This window comes from Condylostylus longicornis, unplaced genomic scaffold, assembly GCF_029603195.1.
Source record: "Condylostylus longicornis isolate FDR11 unplaced genomic scaffold, ASM2960319v2 ptg000030l, whole genome shotgun sequence".
In the NCBI taxonomy this organism is placed as follows: domain Eukaryota; kingdom Metazoa; phylum Arthropoda; class Insecta; order Diptera; family Dolichopodidae; genus Condylostylus; species Condylostylus longicornis.
The window spans coordinates 10,835,958-10,854,694 of NW_026577999.1; the positions used below are offsets into that span (position 1 = coordinate 10,835,958).

At 25.0% G+C, this 18,737-nt stretch overlaps 4 protein-coding genes across 4 annotated transcripts; 2 read left to right on the top strand and 2 right to left on the bottom strand.

Annotated features, from left to right (window-relative positions):
- Positions 1–478: 478 nt before the first annotated feature.
- Positions 479–1,679, bottom strand: LOC129608008 (uncharacterized). The gene is made up of 3 exons (XM_055519305.1): positions 1,453–1,679; positions 1,111–1,386; positions 479–1,009 (listed from the first exon to the last, which is right to left on the bottom strand). The coding sequence occupies exons 1-3, from the start codon at positions 1,589–1,591 to the stop codon at positions 738–740; spliced, it is 687 nt and encodes a 228-aa protein (XP_055375280.1). The 5' UTR covers positions 1,592–1,679; the 3' UTR covers positions 479–737.
- Positions 1,680–2,163: 484 nt separating this feature from the next.
- On the top strand, positions 2,164–3,641 carry LOC129607908 (MYG1 exonuclease). The gene is made up of 4 exons (XM_055519156.1): positions 2,164–2,369; positions 2,432–2,646; positions 2,772–3,090; positions 3,159–3,641. The coding sequence occupies exons 1-4, from the start codon at positions 2,175–2,177 to the stop codon at positions 3,570–3,572; spliced, it is 1,143 nt and encodes a 380-aa protein (XP_055375131.1). The 5' UTR covers positions 2,164–2,174; the 3' UTR covers positions 3,573–3,641.
- Positions 3,642–3,652: 11 nt separating this feature from the next.
- Positions 3,653–5,338, bottom strand: LOC129607907 (pseudouridylate synthase 1 homolog). Its single transcript, XM_055519155.1, has 4 exons — positions 4,700–5,338; positions 4,372–4,642; positions 4,178–4,313; positions 3,653–4,117 (listed from the first exon to the last, which is right to left on the bottom strand). The coding sequence occupies exons 1-4, from the start codon at positions 5,202–5,204 to the stop codon at positions 3,653–3,655; spliced, it is 1,377 nt and encodes a 458-aa protein (XP_055375130.1). The 5' UTR covers positions 5,205–5,338.
- A 1,225-nt stretch (positions 5,339–6,563) lies between these two features.
- Positions 6,564–18,160, top strand: LOC129607874 (F-box/WD repeat-containing protein 11). The gene is made up of 8 exons (XM_055519105.1): positions 6,564–7,131; positions 15,082–15,304; positions 15,431–15,702; positions 15,770–15,949; positions 16,014–16,468; positions 16,567–16,756; positions 16,868–17,006; positions 17,801–18,160. The coding sequence occupies exons 1-8, from the start codon at positions 7,078–7,080 to the stop codon at positions 17,818–17,820; spliced, it is 1,533 nt and encodes a 510-aa protein (XP_055375080.1). The 5' UTR covers positions 6,564–7,077; the 3' UTR covers positions 17,821–18,160.
- The last annotated feature ends 577 nt before the right edge of the window (positions 18,161–18,737 follow it).

Sequence of the window (18,737 nt, forward strand, 5' to 3'; positions counted from 1 at the left end):
AAGAAAAATATTCTAAAAATGTCATTTTAAACAACAATGTGTGCACTACATAATACATTAAGAAAAAGGTTATGTTTTGTGTCATTCGTATATATACATATTTAAAGTTTATTGAAAATTATAAACAAATACAGAGAAATACAAAGTAAACTCCATAAACAAAAATAATAAAAAATGGATAATATTACAATTGATGTCTTAATAAATGACGTCATCTCGAATGAAATTTCAATAGAAATTAATAATAGAAAAGAAATTACTTCCTTAATAGATAGCTTAAAAGAAGCAAAACAAAAATCAAACGAATATTTAACCACATTAGTGAATGAGGAAAAAAATAGAACTGCTATAAAAACCTTATCAAAAAGTATAAGCCACGATTATATTTCGGGACACTAAATGTTTAGAAAAATGCTTTTCTATTTATTCCAGATACAAATGATGACCAAAATATTAAAAAATTGAAACTAGAAGAAAGTGTGGAAAAGTCAGTTTAGTTTTTATTTAATAAAAATATAAACATTTGGTTTTTACTTAAAAATATGTAAAAAAATTCCAAGTTTATAATATACAATAAAGAATACTAAAAAATATTTCTATGATTTCTATCAATAGATCGTTATTCGAATACAGTTTATAGGTACAACTTTCACAAAATGGACGGAATGTTATTAAAAAAAGACGGAATAAAAAGCTATAAACTATGCATATTGAAATTTTTAAACTAAAAACAAATCTTAAATATCGGTATGAATACTTCCTCTGTATTTTCTTGCATGTTCATCTATTGTATAAGCGCTTGCCTCACGTGTTCCAATTTCATTTAAACGCTTGTACCGTTCTCGTCTCGCTTCTACAATAAATAAAACACCTGCTGGGATCAAAAACAATACTCCTATGCACGCAAAAGCAAAAGCCCAGCCCATGTTATTATTCTGCCAATTGGGCATCCAATCTCTACCATCACCCCGAGCTCCAAATATAATAACAGCAATAAGACCACAAAAAGCTGAAATTTGAAATGCATTATTTAATAGTTATTTTAACGTTATTGCATGTTAATTATTTAATTATTTTAACGCTATTGCATATTCTTTGAATGCTGTTTACCAGCAAATAATTGAGTAGCTCCATTCGTTAACAAAATGAAAACATATCGGTCATCATCTCGCGGTGATTTTAAAAATACCAGTGTTACTAATATTGCTATTAAATCCAATGTAAAACAAAGAGTAAAAAAGAATTGAACTGCAACATAAAATCCTGGCAATAGGAAATCGTGAATAATATAATATTCCTCCTCAAAAACCCACATGCATCCTGTAAACCTCGTATCATAAAATCGATGTACATCTTGAAAATTATTAAAACAAACTTCCCACAAACCTGGAATAATGTAATAATTCAACTTTAATAAGTTTAAACAATTTGTACAAACATTTATGTAAATACCTAAATTTAGAAATTTTGGTGCAACCAATCTTCCATCTGTAACCAACCAATAAGGAGAAACGAAAGCTATTAAAATTAAAATAAATCCAATTGTTGTAAAAGCAACCGCAAATTTACTATTTTTATTTCTAGCCCCCATTTCTAGTTTAAACTGAAGTTTTCTTTAATGTAAAAATAAAAAAATATTTGTTAATATCCCACACCCAACAAAAAATCCAAACAAACGTCAATAACAACAAATGTCAGTCACTCGACAGTGGTTGTAAATCTCTCCAATTTTTACAAAAGTCTCATTCCTTCAAAAGCATGATTTATAGCAAAATTATTTTTTGATGACGTCAGGTGCGTATAATAATGTTTATAATTTTAAGTTTATTAAACGATAATAACAATTGTTGTAAATTTTATTATTTGATTAATAATGATTATTGCACAAAAATTAAAATTCTTAACAAGTCGGAATAATTTTAACATATACTTTAAAGTTGTCTTAATATAATTATTATCTAATTTTTGTCTCTTCTAAAATTCTTTATACAAAAAATCATTTATACAAAACAAAAAAAAATCGAAATTTTAAACTTAAAAAATATTCTGCATGCTGACGTCACATATTTATTCATTTTTATCCAAACGTCAAAATTATCGAGCGGACCTTGTTATTATCAGATTATGATTCAAATGTAACTGTCAAAAGCAATTCAAGTCTGAAGTCAATAAATATGCTCATTTTCGTTCGGAACACGTTAAGAATATTGAAATTTACTAGTGGTAGCACCTCCCTTAGAAGAGTAATAAAATTTGAAAAGATAAATAATACGTTTCACGCTAAATCTATGAGCAGCGAACCAAAAAAAATGAAAACCGGTGTTATATCAAAAATTGGAACTCATAATGAAACATTCCATTGCGATGAGGTTCAATTTTTGTTTCAATAACTATTCAAAAGGAGATAAATAATATTAATCTTTATTTTCAGGTTTTAGCGTGTTATATGCTTCAACAGTTAGAAAATATGAAACATGCAAAAATTGTTCGATCAAGAGATCCCGAAATCTTGAACACTTGCGATATAGTTGTAGATGTAGGAGGAATATTCGATGCTGATCGCAACCTATATGATCATCATCAAAAAGGTTTTAATGAAACATTTAGCAGTTTAAAACCAGAATTCGGTGGTGGTTACAATATCAGGTGAGTACGTATCTATTATGTCGTTGCGAAAATCCATAGATTTTGTACACATTATACGCTGTTTCATTTCTTAACAGACGATATATCATTTAATAAGTGATTTTATTTTTGAATAAAATTTGCAGATTAAGTTCGGCAGGTTTAGTTTATGTGTACTATGGTGAAAAAGTACTACAAGCAATTTTGAAAAAAGAAGATGTTACACTAGACGCAAATCAACTGAAAACGATTTATGAGCAAGTTTATAAATCTTTAATAATGGAAATAGATGCAATTGATAACGGTGTTCCTATTTGTGATGGAGAGCAAAAATATTTTATTACGACGCATTTGAGTAGTAGGGTTCAACATTTAAATCCGCAATGGAATGATACCGGTTCCCTAAATGAAGATGAGAGATTTCAGAAAGCCCAAGATCTTGTAGGAGAAGTGTTGAGAGATAAAGTATTAAATTTATTGTTCGAAAAATTTTTACCAAAATTTTATCCAAAAATTTTCCTTACATTTAAAAGGTCGTATTTTGTGCAACAGTTTGGTTACCAGCAAGAGAGATTGTAAAGGCTGCCATTTTAAACTCGAAGTCTATCCATATGAGTGGAGAAATAATCGAACTCGAAAAATGCTGTCCGTGGAAAGATCACTTATTTAAACTTGAGGAAGAATTAAATTTAAAAGGTGTTCATAAATACGTACTCTTTTGCGGTCCAAATAATGATTGGCGAGTTATGTGCGTTCCAAACGATCCAAATAGTTTTGTTTGCCGAAAATTTCTTTTAAAAAGTTGGCGAGGTTTGCATGAATTCAAAAATCAAAATGATATCAAAGATATGAAATTTTGCCACTCAACCGGCTTTATTGGTGGTGCATATTCAAGAGAGGGTGTTTTACAAATGGCTATAAAAAGTCTAGAAAGCGTCGAAGAATAAATAAAATTAGGAAAAATGATAGTATTGTACTTAAATTATAATGACATAAACTAATTAAATATTTTCTTATCTATTTCTTTTTATTTCAAACTGAATTTTTCATCTATTTTACCATCTAATTCTTTTTCAGGCGGCACGAAATCATGATTTTTAGAATGAATATCTAAATGTTCAGTTTTTAAAATTTCTTTTTGGGAAATATTTTTTATTTTTTCATCGTCAATTGCACGAACATCGTAAGTGTGATAACCTAAAGTTTCGATCCAGTTTAACATTGGTTTGTCTTTGAATTCTATTTCGAAAATGGTGGGGTTTATATAAGTTTTTATAAATTTCTCAATTTCAGGTTCAAACTCAGTCCACGTTAAATTCTCATGTACGCCGTCATTTCCATATCTTTCATTGTAACGATCATAATGAACTTGATCTAAAACAAGGCCCAAGCCAGGAGCCATAGGAATATCTAATCGGTTTTCTTCAAAAACGCGATCCATCACATCTTTATTTGCGTTTCCACGAACAATGGCTAAAGCGAGTCCAACCATCTAGAATTGCATTATACTTAACGATATTGGATTTTTAATTCCTTACTATTATATTAATACCTTCCGGATTTGATGCAACATAAAACTTTGCCCTTTAACACGACACGTTATAAACTCTAATCCATTTTCACTTAAGAATGGTTCATCGGTCTTGAAACTCATGATATAACGTTTTGAAGAAGGATCAAGAAACTCCCTAAATGCATTTAGAAAATTATATTTAAAAGCTTGTTCGAAAATAAAGAAAAAGTTACTTTTTGCTAGTGAAATTGTGAAAATTTTTAGTTCCTTCATACATGGATAAAATCTCTTCAAAACGTTCACGGTTCGTTTTACTTATACGGTATGATGCATATTCCGAAGCATTTGCTTCTGCATCTAGAGCAATTGTTGGCATCGTGTAAGTATAAGTTCGAGCATTGCACTGATCCTTTGAATTAAACCCTTTTGTGACTCGTCTTGTTGCAAAAACACGTATTACATCCGGAAGTTCAGAGTTAATAGCTTCCAAATCTAATTTTTCGGCTGAAACGTCAAAATGCATAAGTTAAATGAATATCTAAAAATTTTTATTATACCCACGCAATTTCACAGAACAAATTTGTCTGGCAGCTGAAACACCTTTATCCGTCCTAGCAGCTCTTTGAAAATGTATTTGCTGTGGTTGGTTAAACCCCTCTTCATCAATCCATTTACATTTTAGCATTGCTTTAAATAGGTCTTCTTCTATTGTTTGTTGTCCTGGATTTCTTTGCATACCATAGTAGTTAGCCCCACAATACCCTAACAAAATTACAGTTTTTTTTCTTTTTATTCTGTCTTCCGGGTTAAAATTAGCTTTTCTCCGTTTTACCTCTTCGCTTATTTCTTCACTGTAATTTTGCCACGGACGCTTTTTGTTTTTACCATTATACCGAGATTTATATTGTTTTTTAATTGTTTGCTTTTCCATTTCCGCCGCTTTATATTCTTCAATTGCTTTAAAAAGATCTGAGGCGAAATTCGAATTTTTTGATGATTTATATAAGAAATGACTAGTATTTCGAAAAAATGATACTTTTTTTAAGATTTTAAGGCCAGCTTGCATGACTATCAATCAAGTCAAAATTGTTCCTTTATATATTTTTAATAAATTTTCTAAGCGCAGATTTTTTATTGTAGTCAATCATAAATCAAATATAACCTTATTCTCCATTCTGACAGCTGTATTCTTTTAAATGATAACAAAACAAAATCTATTTACATTATGATTAAAATCTGACGTTACTGTATTTTACACGATTTTTATGATGAGTTCACATGGTCGAAACATCACAACAGTAAAAGCCCTGCCGAACACCGTAGAAATTGTGTCGCCGCGATGATTATTCTGTCACTGTCTTTTGTTATTCTACATAAAAGCAATTCCAACTTAATTCAATTGATTGTTACCATTTTTCAACTTTAATATCTTTATTAGGTGAATGGAAGCGAAAGTAAATTTTCAAATTTTAAAATATTACAAGAGTCAACTTTTCTATTATTTTGCGGCAGATAAAAATGAAAAATCTCTACATATTATCCTTCAGATATTTTACACCAGATATTTTCAGATATTTTCTGATACAGTAAAAATTTGTTATCTGTCGATTTATTTTTGAAATGAATGGAAACCTTTTTTTAAATCCTTCTTATTTTTCTAAAAGGAAAAACCTCTTAAAATGAAACTTTAATTGGATCAATGTTTTTTTTATCCTGTATCAATAAAGACTTGACATAAAATTGTTGTGTTTTAAATAAAGTCGGCGTTTAGGAGATCGAGTGTTTTGCGTTTGTGAATAATCCTTTGTTTGAGTTGAAAATAGAACAAAAACGATTCAATGCGTCGAAATGTCAGAAGTTATATATAATACACCCTATTGTATGGAACTTCAGAGAGTCAAGGTGAATTACCGACGTGAATTTCATCACCGGCGTTGAAATAGCCTAAATTTCTATTATACCGCTGTCGGTTTATTACTGATATTATCTGTTTCCATGTGTGTGCTACATTATGTGCAAAATACTGAACAAGAGCTGAATTTTGCCATTCAGCTCTTGTTTGGTTTAACGGATAACTTCCTACCTTGCCGTTTCGTTATGTTTTTACAATTACAATACTTGGATATTTGAAAATAAAACGAAGTAATTAGCAAGGTTACTTAAAATTTCTTCTTTCATAAGACGAGAATTATTGTCGTTTTATAAATTTGTCTGTTTCAAAGTAATTTTCTTTTTGAAAATTTACAAATTTATACTATTTTATTTTATTATAACACCAATAGAGGTCTCATGTTTAGAAATTGTTATGAAATAACATTGACGCATTGAGCTCACAAGTTGCTAGCGTAATTTTTTTTTTATAATTTGTGTCGCTCTTCGTTCTTATGTTCGTGCTTGTTGTCTTTAATTTCAATAGGATTTTTAAATACATTTCGTAAATGATTAAATCAATCGAAATTAATTAATAAATTTAAATAATTCCATAAAACTTAGAATTATAATATTCTAAATTTTAAATTTGCCAGTAAAAATTAATTAATATTTGTACAAAGCCAATTTAATAATTTTCAATAAAATTAAAAGTCCATTTTTATATTCATAAGTTAATGACTTGCGCTTTGATGCAAATAGAAAAATTGAAAAATTTTTGTTTAAAAAATTTGGCTTGGTGTATTAAGTGTGCAGAAAAAATAAGTAAAAATTAATTGATATAAATTTGAATAAAATTTGAATAAAATTTTTTCAATGTAAAATACAATTTAATAAAATTTTTAATTATTGTGTAGGCTAGCCCCCAGTAACAAAAAAAAAATACTGGCTTGGTTGGTTTTTTGACAAGATAAAAGATTTTTTTTTTAGTAAATTAGATATATAAAAAAAAATTAGAAGACTACAGAAATATTTGTGACTCTGCCAAGGTGGAAGACGTCAAAATCCAAATGATGAAAATGGATACTGACAAGATTATGGATGATACAAATTCAAATTCACAGGTAAGAAATTTTAATAAAAACATAATCGCCATTTTATTATTTTTTTTTTTTTAATTTCTAATACAGTAAATGATCTTAAATTACCTATTTAAAAAATGCATTTGTGTAAATTTTGATGGGTACCTATAGGTAGATATATCCAAAAGGTGAAGAAATAATATGTATCTACTATCTGAGACGTAAGGTAGACAAAACAGGTTTTAGGGAATTTATTATTTATAATGTTAATGTGAAGAAAATTATCTAAGTTTGTAAGTAGGTTCCAACATACGTACATACAACATTTTAAGGATATTACGTTTAATAAAGTATGCAGATAAATAATAAATAAAAGTTGAAAAATTTTTTTAACAGTTACGTACCTACATGATATAATATGGAATAGGTTGATTACTTACAATTTAATTTAATGAACTATTGAAAATAGTTATGTCAGATTGTAGAATGAGCTTTTGTGCCTTAATAATATTCTGTTCTATCTTAAAAAATCCTTATAAATAAGTAAAGTTTCGTTTTATCAGATTGCATTTTTTATGAGGCTACGTGCAATAAATACATTTCCTTGGCATTCTTACAAGAAAATTATCATGATCACGATTGTAACTGAACATTTTCATTTATTAGAAAGGTAGTTAGCAATTGGCCGATAATTCGCAGGCTGAATTCTACATTAACACTGTAATTATTAGAATTTTTAACATAGGATCAGAGCCTATTTCGATAGGCATCAATACCTACTCACATTAACAGATTTTAATTTGAAAGTTTATGTAAAATATGTCATTATAATACCTACTTAAATACTCCATTAAATTTCAATTAATTAAAAAATAAAGAATAGGCACCATAATCTATTTTAATATTGGTGAGGCTCGCTTTATATCATGATTTATTAATAATTAAAAAAAAAGAAATGAAATAGTTACTATTCTTAAATATAAAATCATTTCTATACACAGATATCAAACTAGATAGGTAGGTATCTCTACCTACCTGCCTACATACACAAATTACATCAAATATTTGAATTGAATATGCATACGAAACAAAATTTACAAATTTTAAAATGAATTTCAATGAATGTTGAGAAGGGGGGGGGAAAGTGTATTGCATTTTGGGAAGTAAGTTAGTGAATAAAAATAAAAAAAAAAAAATAATAATTTTCGTAGTCATGAAACCAGGAAAATTAACAGTTAGGTTCGCATGAGAGACGATGATGAAACACAACAACAATGAAATGAAAAGAATAAAAAAGAAAAATAAGCGTAATATTTTATAGTATTTCCACAATTAAAGAAACTCCAAACTTTATTTTACCTATGTACGTACCAAGCAATATGAGGAATAAAATGAGTACATTATTATTAAAAAAAAAAATATAGGTATATTTAAATATATTTAAGTATGTATAGGTGTAGGTAGATAGGTAGATTATACTCACTTAAACTTCACTTTGGATATGGTAGATAGTTAAAAGAAAATTGAAATTAAAACAAAGATTAAAAAAAATATAATAAAAAGCATAAATGAATTTTTCGTAATGATTTTAAATCATATGGTCTCTTTCAAATTTATTCTCATAGTTAAATTTTTCATATTTTCTTTTATACATACATATATTTAATTTATGGAAATTTTTATTAAATTAAAAATTTATGAACAGATGCTACTCAGGATTTTTTATATACTGCTTTCTTATTATTGCATATGTTATACAAAAGTATGGTAACCACATTATCTTCTTATTGTACCTACTTATATCTAAATTTATCAATATTAAATTACCCAAATACTGAATACTTAAAAATAGCAATACCAAATTGATATCAGTTTGCCTACAATTTTGTTATTTTCTACTTTTTTCGTTAATATTTTAGCTTATAAATTTCAGGCATTAAAAAATATAAAAGCACGAATTGTAAATAAGTGGAGACATAACAAGTAGAGAAAATCTTATTTTACAACTTTTAAATCAAATAAGCCTTTGAAATTTTGTAACAAATAAGATGAAATTTTGTAATAAATAAAGATGTTTAATAGATTTTCGTTAATTGTTCAATTTCCATTCCATTTAAAACAATTAATTCTTAAAGTGAATTGTTTTTAATTTTATTTTAAAGTAAATTAACCTGCAATATTTGAGCTTATGTTTTAAATTTTATTTTCAATTAAATTCACTCTTATACCTATCAGAATATTGATTAATTCAATCTTAAATAAATCTTAAATTTTCAATTTATTTATCCTTGTAGTAAACATTTTACTAATTATTTTTAAATTTTAAAAATACAGAAAATTGTCTAGGTGTATCCAAGTAGTAAATGATTTAATGTGAGTTTTTTCTTTTTTTTTTTTAATTTTTTACATTAAAAATTTTCAATATCAAATTTAAAAAATAGAAAATAACAAAAATAAAATAAAAAAAATTACTTAATTGAAATAAAATGAAAACAAAATCATTTTCGTGTTTTTTTTTTTTTCATTGAGCTTTGATTTTATTTTGCTTTTTTTTTTTTACTATACTTACTTATGAAAAAAAAATGCATGATGTTTTTTATCAAGGTGTTTTCATTAAAACAAAAATATATTTTATATACTTACCTACCTACATACTTATTATATATTGTTGCAAGGAAATATTTATGCATTATAACAATACAAACTGTTATACTATTTATATTTTTGATTTTCTCTATTATTTACATTATTTACATTATCTACAACATATAAAGTAATATAATTTATAAATTATATTAAGCTTTTTATTTAACCTTAAAATAATTGACAATTAATTTTTTATATTTAAAAATAAAGATTTAAAGAAAGATTTAAAAAAAATTTTTTAATAATAAATTAATATTAAATATTTAAATAAATTTTATTCTGTTTAGCACTTAATCGAAGAAACATTCTGCTTAAAGAATAAAGATTATAATTTTATAAAATTTTATAAATACAGTTAACTTTTGCCTTTACATTAACATTACATTAATATCAGAAGATTGCTTAGAACATACAAGAATTTAGTATAGCAAAATGTACGTCACTTAGCCAACTTTTAATTAACTAAAATTAATGCTATCATAGAGTTCGTACAAAATAATCAAAGAATATAAGGTAATTTCACGTAATATACGCTTTATTGGATCATACATCCTATATACTCTGTACTATGAGCTAGACAATTGAAAAAAAATTTCGACACAATAAAAACGGGGCAATAATATCAGAAACCAAACAATAACAACGAAGCGAACTTAAATCTAAAAGCTGAAACCTACTTTTATAAGTAGGCAACCTAAACAGAAGAAAAGGGTGAATTGAATTCCATATATCATGTTATAACAATGCTTAGAGTAGAATTCGCTCTATTTGGTCAAAAATTTGATAAATTTTACACACTAAAATTACAGAGCTAAATTAAATTCGAGTGTAATTTCACATTAAAAACGTGTTTTCTTTGCATAAAATCTGGTTATGTTGAGCTATAGTAAAATGTTAAGCTGAAAAAAGGATTTTACATTTTTATTTTTAAATTTACTTATAGAAAATTTGTTAATTGTTTCACAAATATTCTACTATAACCTTCCATATACAATGTTATTTTACTTATATATATCAACATTAAATATTCGTTTCTCTTAAATATTTTTACTTTCAAGAAAAACCGATATAAAACATTAATATTAGTCAATATTTTTTTTTTTTATTTTTTCACTTTTTATTATTTTTTTCCTAACAAATATTCAATCAAACCCAATTATGTACCTACTATAATATCTACCGCCTGCTTTTTATTGTTTTCTTTCTCTATTAACAGATTATAATGATAACCATTCACTAATAATTAAGTAACTAATACAAGAAGAAAATAAAAAAACGAAAAAAAAAATCGTAGAAAAAATGACAAAAGGAAAAGTGAAAGTTCCAAAAATAAATTTTAAGATAAATTCATTAAATAGATAAAAGTTTAAATACAAACATTCGTAACTTACTCTCTATCTACTAATATATCACTACTTTTATTATAACAATAGTAAACTCATATACTATAGTTATATTCATGTATAAATTATTTGTATTTGTGTATATAATTGTTATATTATGTATGAAATCTTACATTTAATCGAACATTTTCCCTACAAAATAAATCACTGAAATATTTATGAAAATTGAGGGATTGGCAGGTACTACACAAAAGCTATATCAATGATGTTATTAAAATAAATTATTTAATTTAATTGTATACACATACATGTACATATATACATATATAAATATATATCACAATTATTCTGCTTTAAAAATTATTTAGAAAATATTTTCGAAAACAAATTAAGTAAGAAAATTCGGTGAAACAATTATTGTACTTTTCTTAATATAGTAGATAAGAATTAATGAAAAAATTCATAATAAGTATGGGATGTTCCCTATTCTATCCAAAAAAAAATATTTCCCGAATTCCGCAATAAATAAAAGAATTACTTATGTACATTAAATAATCAGAAGATTCATCGAATTTCGCAAGATTCATCGAATCTTAATAATACTTGTTATATTTATTAAAAAGAAATTTTTATTATGTGCATTAAAAATTGATATTAACAGTACATAACTGTTATAATATTGCAACAATATTGATATTGTATGTCTCTCAATTATATTATACTAGGAAGGTATCTATTTAAACATTTGTGTTTAGAGACTCGAAATATATGAAGATGTTATATGAAAAATCAATATTCGGCAATTTTAACCCGAATAACGAATCCAAATTCTTTGTTTCAGAAACCCTATAGTTCCTATAAATATTTAATAACATCTTATTCAGAACTTTCATCTATGCATCCTTTAATAATATCAGATTTTTTTTTCTTCATGATTCTTATAAGAAATTTCATTTTTAAACTTAAGTCTTAAAATTCAATTTTTTTTTTAATTTTAATGGTTTTCTTAAAAATATTTTACGAATCAAGTTACAAAACACACATAAAATTGCTTGTTAAAAAAAAATTCGCGTAAAAAAACAGAATAAAGTACATATACGTTAGTATAACACCTAGTATAACACTATAAATTACTTTAAATGACACATATAAAATGTGAATCCAAAAGCACATTCATACTTAATATTTCAACAAAGTACACTTATAAGTATATACACATAGTACAACGTAAATTAAGTGAAATGACGTGATTCTAAATTTATCTTGCTTTTACTTAATGAAAATTTGAAAAAAAAAATTGAAAATCATAAAAAATCAATGTACTTACTTAAGTACATAATTAGATTTTTTTTAAATATCTAAAAGCTAGCAAAATATTTAAATAATTTATGTATGTTCTAAACTAAATGCAATTATGGCACTAGCTGAGGTTATTTGGAAAATAAATTTCTTCTTTATTAAAAAAAAAATTCAATTCTTATAACGATTTAATTTTTATCACTTTTTTTTTATATTTCATTTTATTTCATAATTAAATTTTGTTTAAATGCATTATTCATATTCTGGTTTTAAATCAATATAGGCAAGGCAATAAATAAATAATAATAATAAAGAAAATTTTTTTTTAAAACAAACAGATAACCAAGGTATTCTAGAAGTGCATTTGATATAAATAATTTTTTTAGTTGAAAAAATAGGACGAATTTTCACTCACTGTTGTATTAGTGGAAAAAAATGGGGGGAAAAAAATAATTTCCCTCTAATTAGTGACGAAGGAAATTTTCGATGTCAAATTGTAAAAAATTGACAATCATAGGCTTTTTATTTTGCAGTTTGGAAATATTTTTAAAAAAATTTATGTTTTTTTTTTATTCACAAATTGAAATTTAATAATAATAAAAAAGTACCACACATCAAAAATTTGAATTAGTCTCGAGGGAAAAATATTACACGATACGTTCTTGTGGAGCAAATATGTATGCACTAGTTAAGCAAATAAGTGTTTTTTAATTGTTGTTGCTATCGGTGCACTGTTTTTGCTATAATAAGACCCATCGATACACGACCTCTTGCACTAAAGAGTGAAGACTCATATTTTGTAATACCCTGTAACATTGTGATTTTTTTTTATATTCATTAAAATTTCACAATATTCACGATATTTAATTACTAGAATTTAAAGTAAATAAAAGTAATTTAAAAAATATAAATTTAAATGAAATTTGAATTTTTCATTTTATTACATTTTATAATTATTAATAATTTTAAGTAATAATTAATTTATTGCTATATAGACAAAACTGAATATATAAAAGTTTAGCTTTAAATTTTTCAAGGTTCGATTCGATTCATTTAACAGCAAAAATATCACCTGCAATACTTATAATGAATAATAAAAAAAAATTCGATTTATATTGGTTCTCTATAGCTCAATTTTAATTTTATTATTACAAAATATTTACAAAATATTTTTTTTTTACAAAATTTATTAATTTGCGGCATAATAATGGAAGTGAACTGTTTTAAATTGTTGTCAGTATCAGTAATGTCATAACAGTAATGCACATTATTATGCAAGCACACAACTCTTGTTATTTATTTACACGACCATCAAACTAAATGTTAAATGATTATTTAGTGAAATTTCATAATTCTATATTAAATACTAAAATATATAAATAAAATATAAATTAAGTATGAAATAAGAACTGGAGTACGTAGTACACGGGATGGAAGTAAAATATAAAAATTAAAATTTATATGTTTTTAATTTAATTGAAAATCTTAAAAGAATTCTTATAACTAAAATCAAATTTTGAAACCATATATACAGTCGAATACAAGTACACTCTTTCGGGCAGAATTTTTTGAAAATGATTTTTTAATATCTAATAATATTGACAATTTCTATTGAGCTTGAGAATTCTACTTTATTATAGGTAATTTTTATTTTATTTGTTTAAAGAAAGCAATTGAAAAACTTGTTTTAAAATTTAATTTCACAATCTAGATTCTGATTTTAATCGGCCAAATATTTGCTTAATTATGTACTTTAACTTTGTGATAATTTACGCAACATACAATTTGATGTTGTAGTTACTCTTTAAATATAGAACAAAATAATAAAAAAAATTAATTTTTCAAATTAACCCTAATATTATAAGAGATTTACATAAATGTAATACTGCAAAAGTATAACGTGATAAATATGCAACATATGCCGTTTTTATGAACACAACTATAGCACAGTTTTTGCTATACGAGTATATCGCAATTTATACTGTGTTTATGAATAGGTTCTATTAGTTCTAGTACAAAATTTAAGTGAATCTTCGTTAAATAATTAATTTTTAAATGTATATTTTTAAAAATATTTATTATTATTTAATTTGTATAACAATAAGAAAAACTTATAAACGAATTTGAAATTGTGCTTATACGTACGCTTATATACTTACGTTGTTTTTCAACTTGGTATAATGCTGATTAATACCGTATAACAGTTTGCGACATATTATAACTAATAATTATAAAAAATTAAATTTATAAGGTACTTACTTACATTATTTACTTATATATTTATGTATGTACATACGTCTTCATTGACCTGAAAAAATAGAAGAATGGAAAACAGAATGAAATTAAAACAGAAAGTAAATATTATTTCAATTGCCTTCTTAAAACTAAGTAAAAATTTCATCAATTTTAACAAAAATGAAAATATAATAGACAATGTGTGAAAATGCTCTTACTTATTAAAATCGGTCCCAGAAGCAATTGTACAAATTCTTTTTTAAAAATTAAGAGAAAATTTAAAGATTAGTTTATGTGAATATCTAATTTAGTCAGTCCGAGATTTTTCCAGAAATCGCTTTGAAAAGCTCATTCAAATTAATGAATTAGAAAAGAAGAAAATAAATTCAAAAATATATTTTTTAAGTTAGGATTCAATCATTCAATCAATCACAAAATTATTAATTATTATTTTATTGCACTTTTTTAGTTTTCATCGACAATGCTATATGATCCAGTTAGGAAGAAAGAACCATCACCAACATTTCAAACAGAACGTGATACATGCTTAGGATATTTTATTAAATGGAATGAAGGAGATCAAGTTGAATTTGTTGAGCAATTGCTTTCACGAATGTGTCATTATCAACATGGACATATTAATGCGTTTCTAAAGCCAATGCTACAAAGGGATTTTATCTCATTGCTGCCAAGTAAATATAAAATATTTATTTAAAATTTATATTGCGTTAAATACTTTTATTAAACTTTTCTTTGAATTTCACTTTCTTCGTTATGTTACAATTTTCCACTAATTGTTTTTACAATTAATGTTACAGAAAAAGGTCTTGATCACATTGCGGAAACGATATTATCATATCTTGACGCTGATTCATTAAAATCTGCCGAATTAGTATGTAAAGAGTGGCTTCGTGTTATATCAGAAGGTATGTTGTGGAAAAAATTAATTGAACGAAAAGTTCGAACCGATTCATTGTGGCGAGGATTAGCCGAACGTCGTGGTTGGATACAATATTTATTCAAACCAAGACCAGGTACAACACATAGACCCCATTCATTTTATCGTGAGCTCTTCCCAAAAATAATGAATGTAAGTTTGTATTTAACAAAACAAAAAAATAAATTAAATTAAATGAAATTTTTTCTACTTTATGTAGGACATCGAAAGTATAGAACATAATTGGCGAACTGGTAGACATATGCTGAGACGAATAAATTGCCGCTCAGAAAATTCAAAAGGTGTTTATTGTCTTCAGTATGATGATGTTAAAATTGTTTCAGGACTTAGGGATAATACAATTAAAATATGGGATCGAGCGGATTTACAATGTGTTAAGGTAATATTTTACTTAATCGAATTATTTTTAAAAATTTTAATATTAATAATATAAATAATTTCAGACTTTAACTGGGCACACAGGTTCTGTGCTTTGTTTACAATATGATGATAAAGTTATAATTAGCGGATCAAGTGATTCAACTGTAAGAGTTTGGGATGTTAATAGTGGTGAAATGGTTAATACATTAATACATCACTGTGAAGCTGTTTTACATTTACGTTTCAATAATGGCCTGATGGTAACATGTTCAAAAGATCGTTCTATTGCTGTATGGGATATGACATCACCAACAGAAATAACATTAAGACGTGTTTTAGTTGGTCATCGTGCAGCGGTTAATGTAGTTGATTTTGATGAAAAATATATTGTATCTGCAAGCGGTGATCGAACAATAAAAGTCTGGAGTACTTCGAGCTGTGAATTTGTAAGAACATTAAATGGTCATAAAAGAGGTATAGCTTGCTTACAATATCGTGATCGTTTAGTTGTAAGTGGTAGCTCTGATAATTCAATAAGGTAAAAATTTTATGAAAATTTTATTTTATTAATAATTGTTTATTATTTTTTATCTAATCATAAGTGCTAAATTTTATTATTAATTTTCATTATTTTAGATTATGGGATATTGAATGTGGAGCTTGTTTAAGAGTTCTTGAAGGTCATGAAGAACTTGTTAGATGCATCAGATTTGATTCAAAACGTATTGTTAGTGGTGCTTATGATGGTAAAATTAAAGTTTGGGATTTAGTTGCAGCATTAGATCCACGAGCTCAATCTAGTGCACTTTGCCTTAAAACCTTAGTGGTAAAAATAAAAAAAAAAATTTTTTTTTAATATATTAAATTAAATATACTTACATATGTATATATATTTCTTGAATTTTAATTAATTCTATAATTTTGCAATTATTTTTAGGAACATACTGGACGAGTTTTCCGTTTGCAATTTGATGAATTCCAAATTGTTAGTAGTTCACATGATGACACAATATTAATATGGGATTTTTTGAATTTTACACCACCTAATGAAACTAATAAAACAAGAAGTCCTTCACGTAAGTTAAATAATATGTTAAATACACTTTTATTTTTATTTTTTCATTGCATTACCCGACTCGTACTCCAAATTATAAAATTTGAAAAAATTAATTTAAAAATTCAAGTTTGAAAAAAAAAATTTTTTTTTTATCATTTTAAAATTCTATTTCGTAACTTGAAAATTATAATTAACCGGTTAAGATAGTATGCATTTCACAATATTTCCAACTCACTTATATCGTTATTATATAGCTATGAATATAGCTATTTTACAAACATATACATTTGTAGTTACTTACCGATTTGTTTGTGATATAATCTACAAAAATTAGAAAAGTTATTCGAACAAACAAAATATGGGTAACTATTAATAAACATGTTATATAACTTGAATTCAATATTTATGCTCATACATATGTATGTATATTGTATATACATTTTACTTACATTTAAATGTACATACATATTTATGTACATTGAATTCTTATCGAGTGTTTAGCAGTGAGCTTAATTTTTTTTTTACAAATTGTATGTAAAATGCATATTTGTGAGAATGCATTAATATATATATATTAATAATATATTCTTCCGGTTCTAGCAATATTTTAATTATATGCAAAAATTTTCAAGCTAGAGAATTGACGTTTTTGCACAAAGAAGAAATATTTTAAGTGATTATTTCTTTATCGTATTTTTTGAGTTATGTCACTGTTGCAGTACGAATTTATTTGATTGAAAGTTACTACTCATACTTCGCATTATTCATAAACTTAATTACATAATTTATTTAAATTTTTTTATATATTTTTAGCTGCATTAATGGAACATTAATAAAAAAAAAAAATTTGGGGCGAAGGAAATAGTTTCATTAAGATTAAAACTTAAGATGAGAGCAACATAATTATGAAAATAAGTTTAAATAATATATATATATATATAAATTAAACACAGTTAATAGAAAATTTGAAAATTAAAAAGAAAAAAAAAAAATTATTAAATTTATCTACGATCTCTATTTTAAGTTCGAGTTATTTAGAAAAAAAAAAAAAAACATAAATAAAACAAGAATAAATATTGTGACATTTTTAAAGCGAAATATAAATACATAGCATTAAAATAAATAAAAAAAAAAAATTATAATAAAATCAGAATTAAATATTATTACATACCTATACATATTTTTTTTTTTTTTTTAATAAAAACAGTTTACAGAATTTTTTTTAATATTTTTTGTTTTCATTGAAAACATTTTTAATAGTTATATTAATTTTAATAACATTCAATTAGATACGATGAAACAAAAAAAAAAAAAAACAACATTATTAAAATTATGAAAGAAATAAATTTAATTTTCATATTGAGTCACTAAATTGCAATAATAAAATATCAAAGGTATGCAAAAACAAAATATTCTATTTTTGATTCTATTTTCTTTTTATTAGTATGAAAATTTTACAGAAACTTTCTTTTTATAATGCTTCTTTTTTACTTAATTTAAATTCAAAATTCAGGTTAAATAAAATATCTATCAATTAAATTTATATTTTAATTAATTAATTCAATTCTCATAAAAGTATCGTATCGAAAATGTAAAAAAAAAACAAAACATTTGAACAATGTTAAAAAGTAAAAGTATAAAGGGATAAAACTTCATTTGATTTGTAAATTTAGGAAAATCATACTTTTGATTAAAATAAAACTATGTATAAATGAAATAATGCGATTAAAATGATTCAAAATGAAATCAA

Excerpts from the sequence above, each read along its gene's own strand:
- LOC129607874 (XM_055519105.1), top strand. The coding sequence starts at position 7,078 with ATGATGAAAATGGATACTGACAAGATTATGGATGATACAAATTCAAAT. Across the intron at positions 15,950-16,013 it reads CGGATTTACAATGTGTTAAG|ACTTTAACTGGGCACACAGG; the intron begins GTAATATTTTAC and ends AAATAATTTCAG. Across the intron at positions 16,469-16,566 it reads AGCTCTGATAATTCAATAAG|ATTATGGGATATTGAATGTG; the intron begins GTAAAAATTTTA and ends TCATTATTTTAG.
- LOC129607907 (XM_055519155.1), bottom strand. The coding sequence starts at position 5,204 with ATGCAAGCTGGCCTTAAAATCTTAAAAAAAGTATCATTTTTTCGAAAT. Across the intron at positions 4,643-4,699 it reads AATTTGTTCTGTGAAATTGC|CCGAAAAATTAGATTTGGAA; the intron begins GTGGGTATAATA and ends TTGACGTTTCAG. Across the intron at positions 4,314-4,371 it reads CACAATTTCACTAGCAAAAA|GGAGTTTCTTGATCCTTCTT; the intron begins GTAACTTTTTCT and ends AAATGCATTTAG.
- LOC129608008 (XM_055519305.1), bottom strand. The coding sequence starts at position 1,591 with ATGGGGGCTAGAAATAAAAATAGTAAATTTGCGGTTGCTTTTACAACA. Across the intron at positions 1,387-1,452 it reads ACCAAAATTTCTAAATTTAG|GTTTGTGGGAAGTTTGTTTT; the intron begins GTATTTACATAA and ends ACATTATTCCAG. Across the intron at positions 1,010-1,110 it reads AGCTACTCAATTATTTGCTG|CTTTTTGTGGTCTTATTGCT; the intron begins GTAAACAGCATT and ends TTCAAATTTCAG.
- LOC129607908 (XM_055519156.1), top strand. The coding sequence starts at position 2,175 with ATGCTCATTTTCGTTCGGAACACGTTAAGAATATTGAAATTTACTAGT. Across the intron at positions 2,370-2,431 it reads AAACATTCCATTGCGATGAG|GTTTTAGCGTGTTATATGCT; the intron begins GTTCAATTTTTG and ends CTTTATTTTCAG. Across the intron at positions 2,647-2,771 it reads GGTGGTGGTTACAATATCAG|ATTAAGTTCGGCAGGTTTAG; the intron begins GTGAGTACGTAT and ends TAAAATTTGCAG.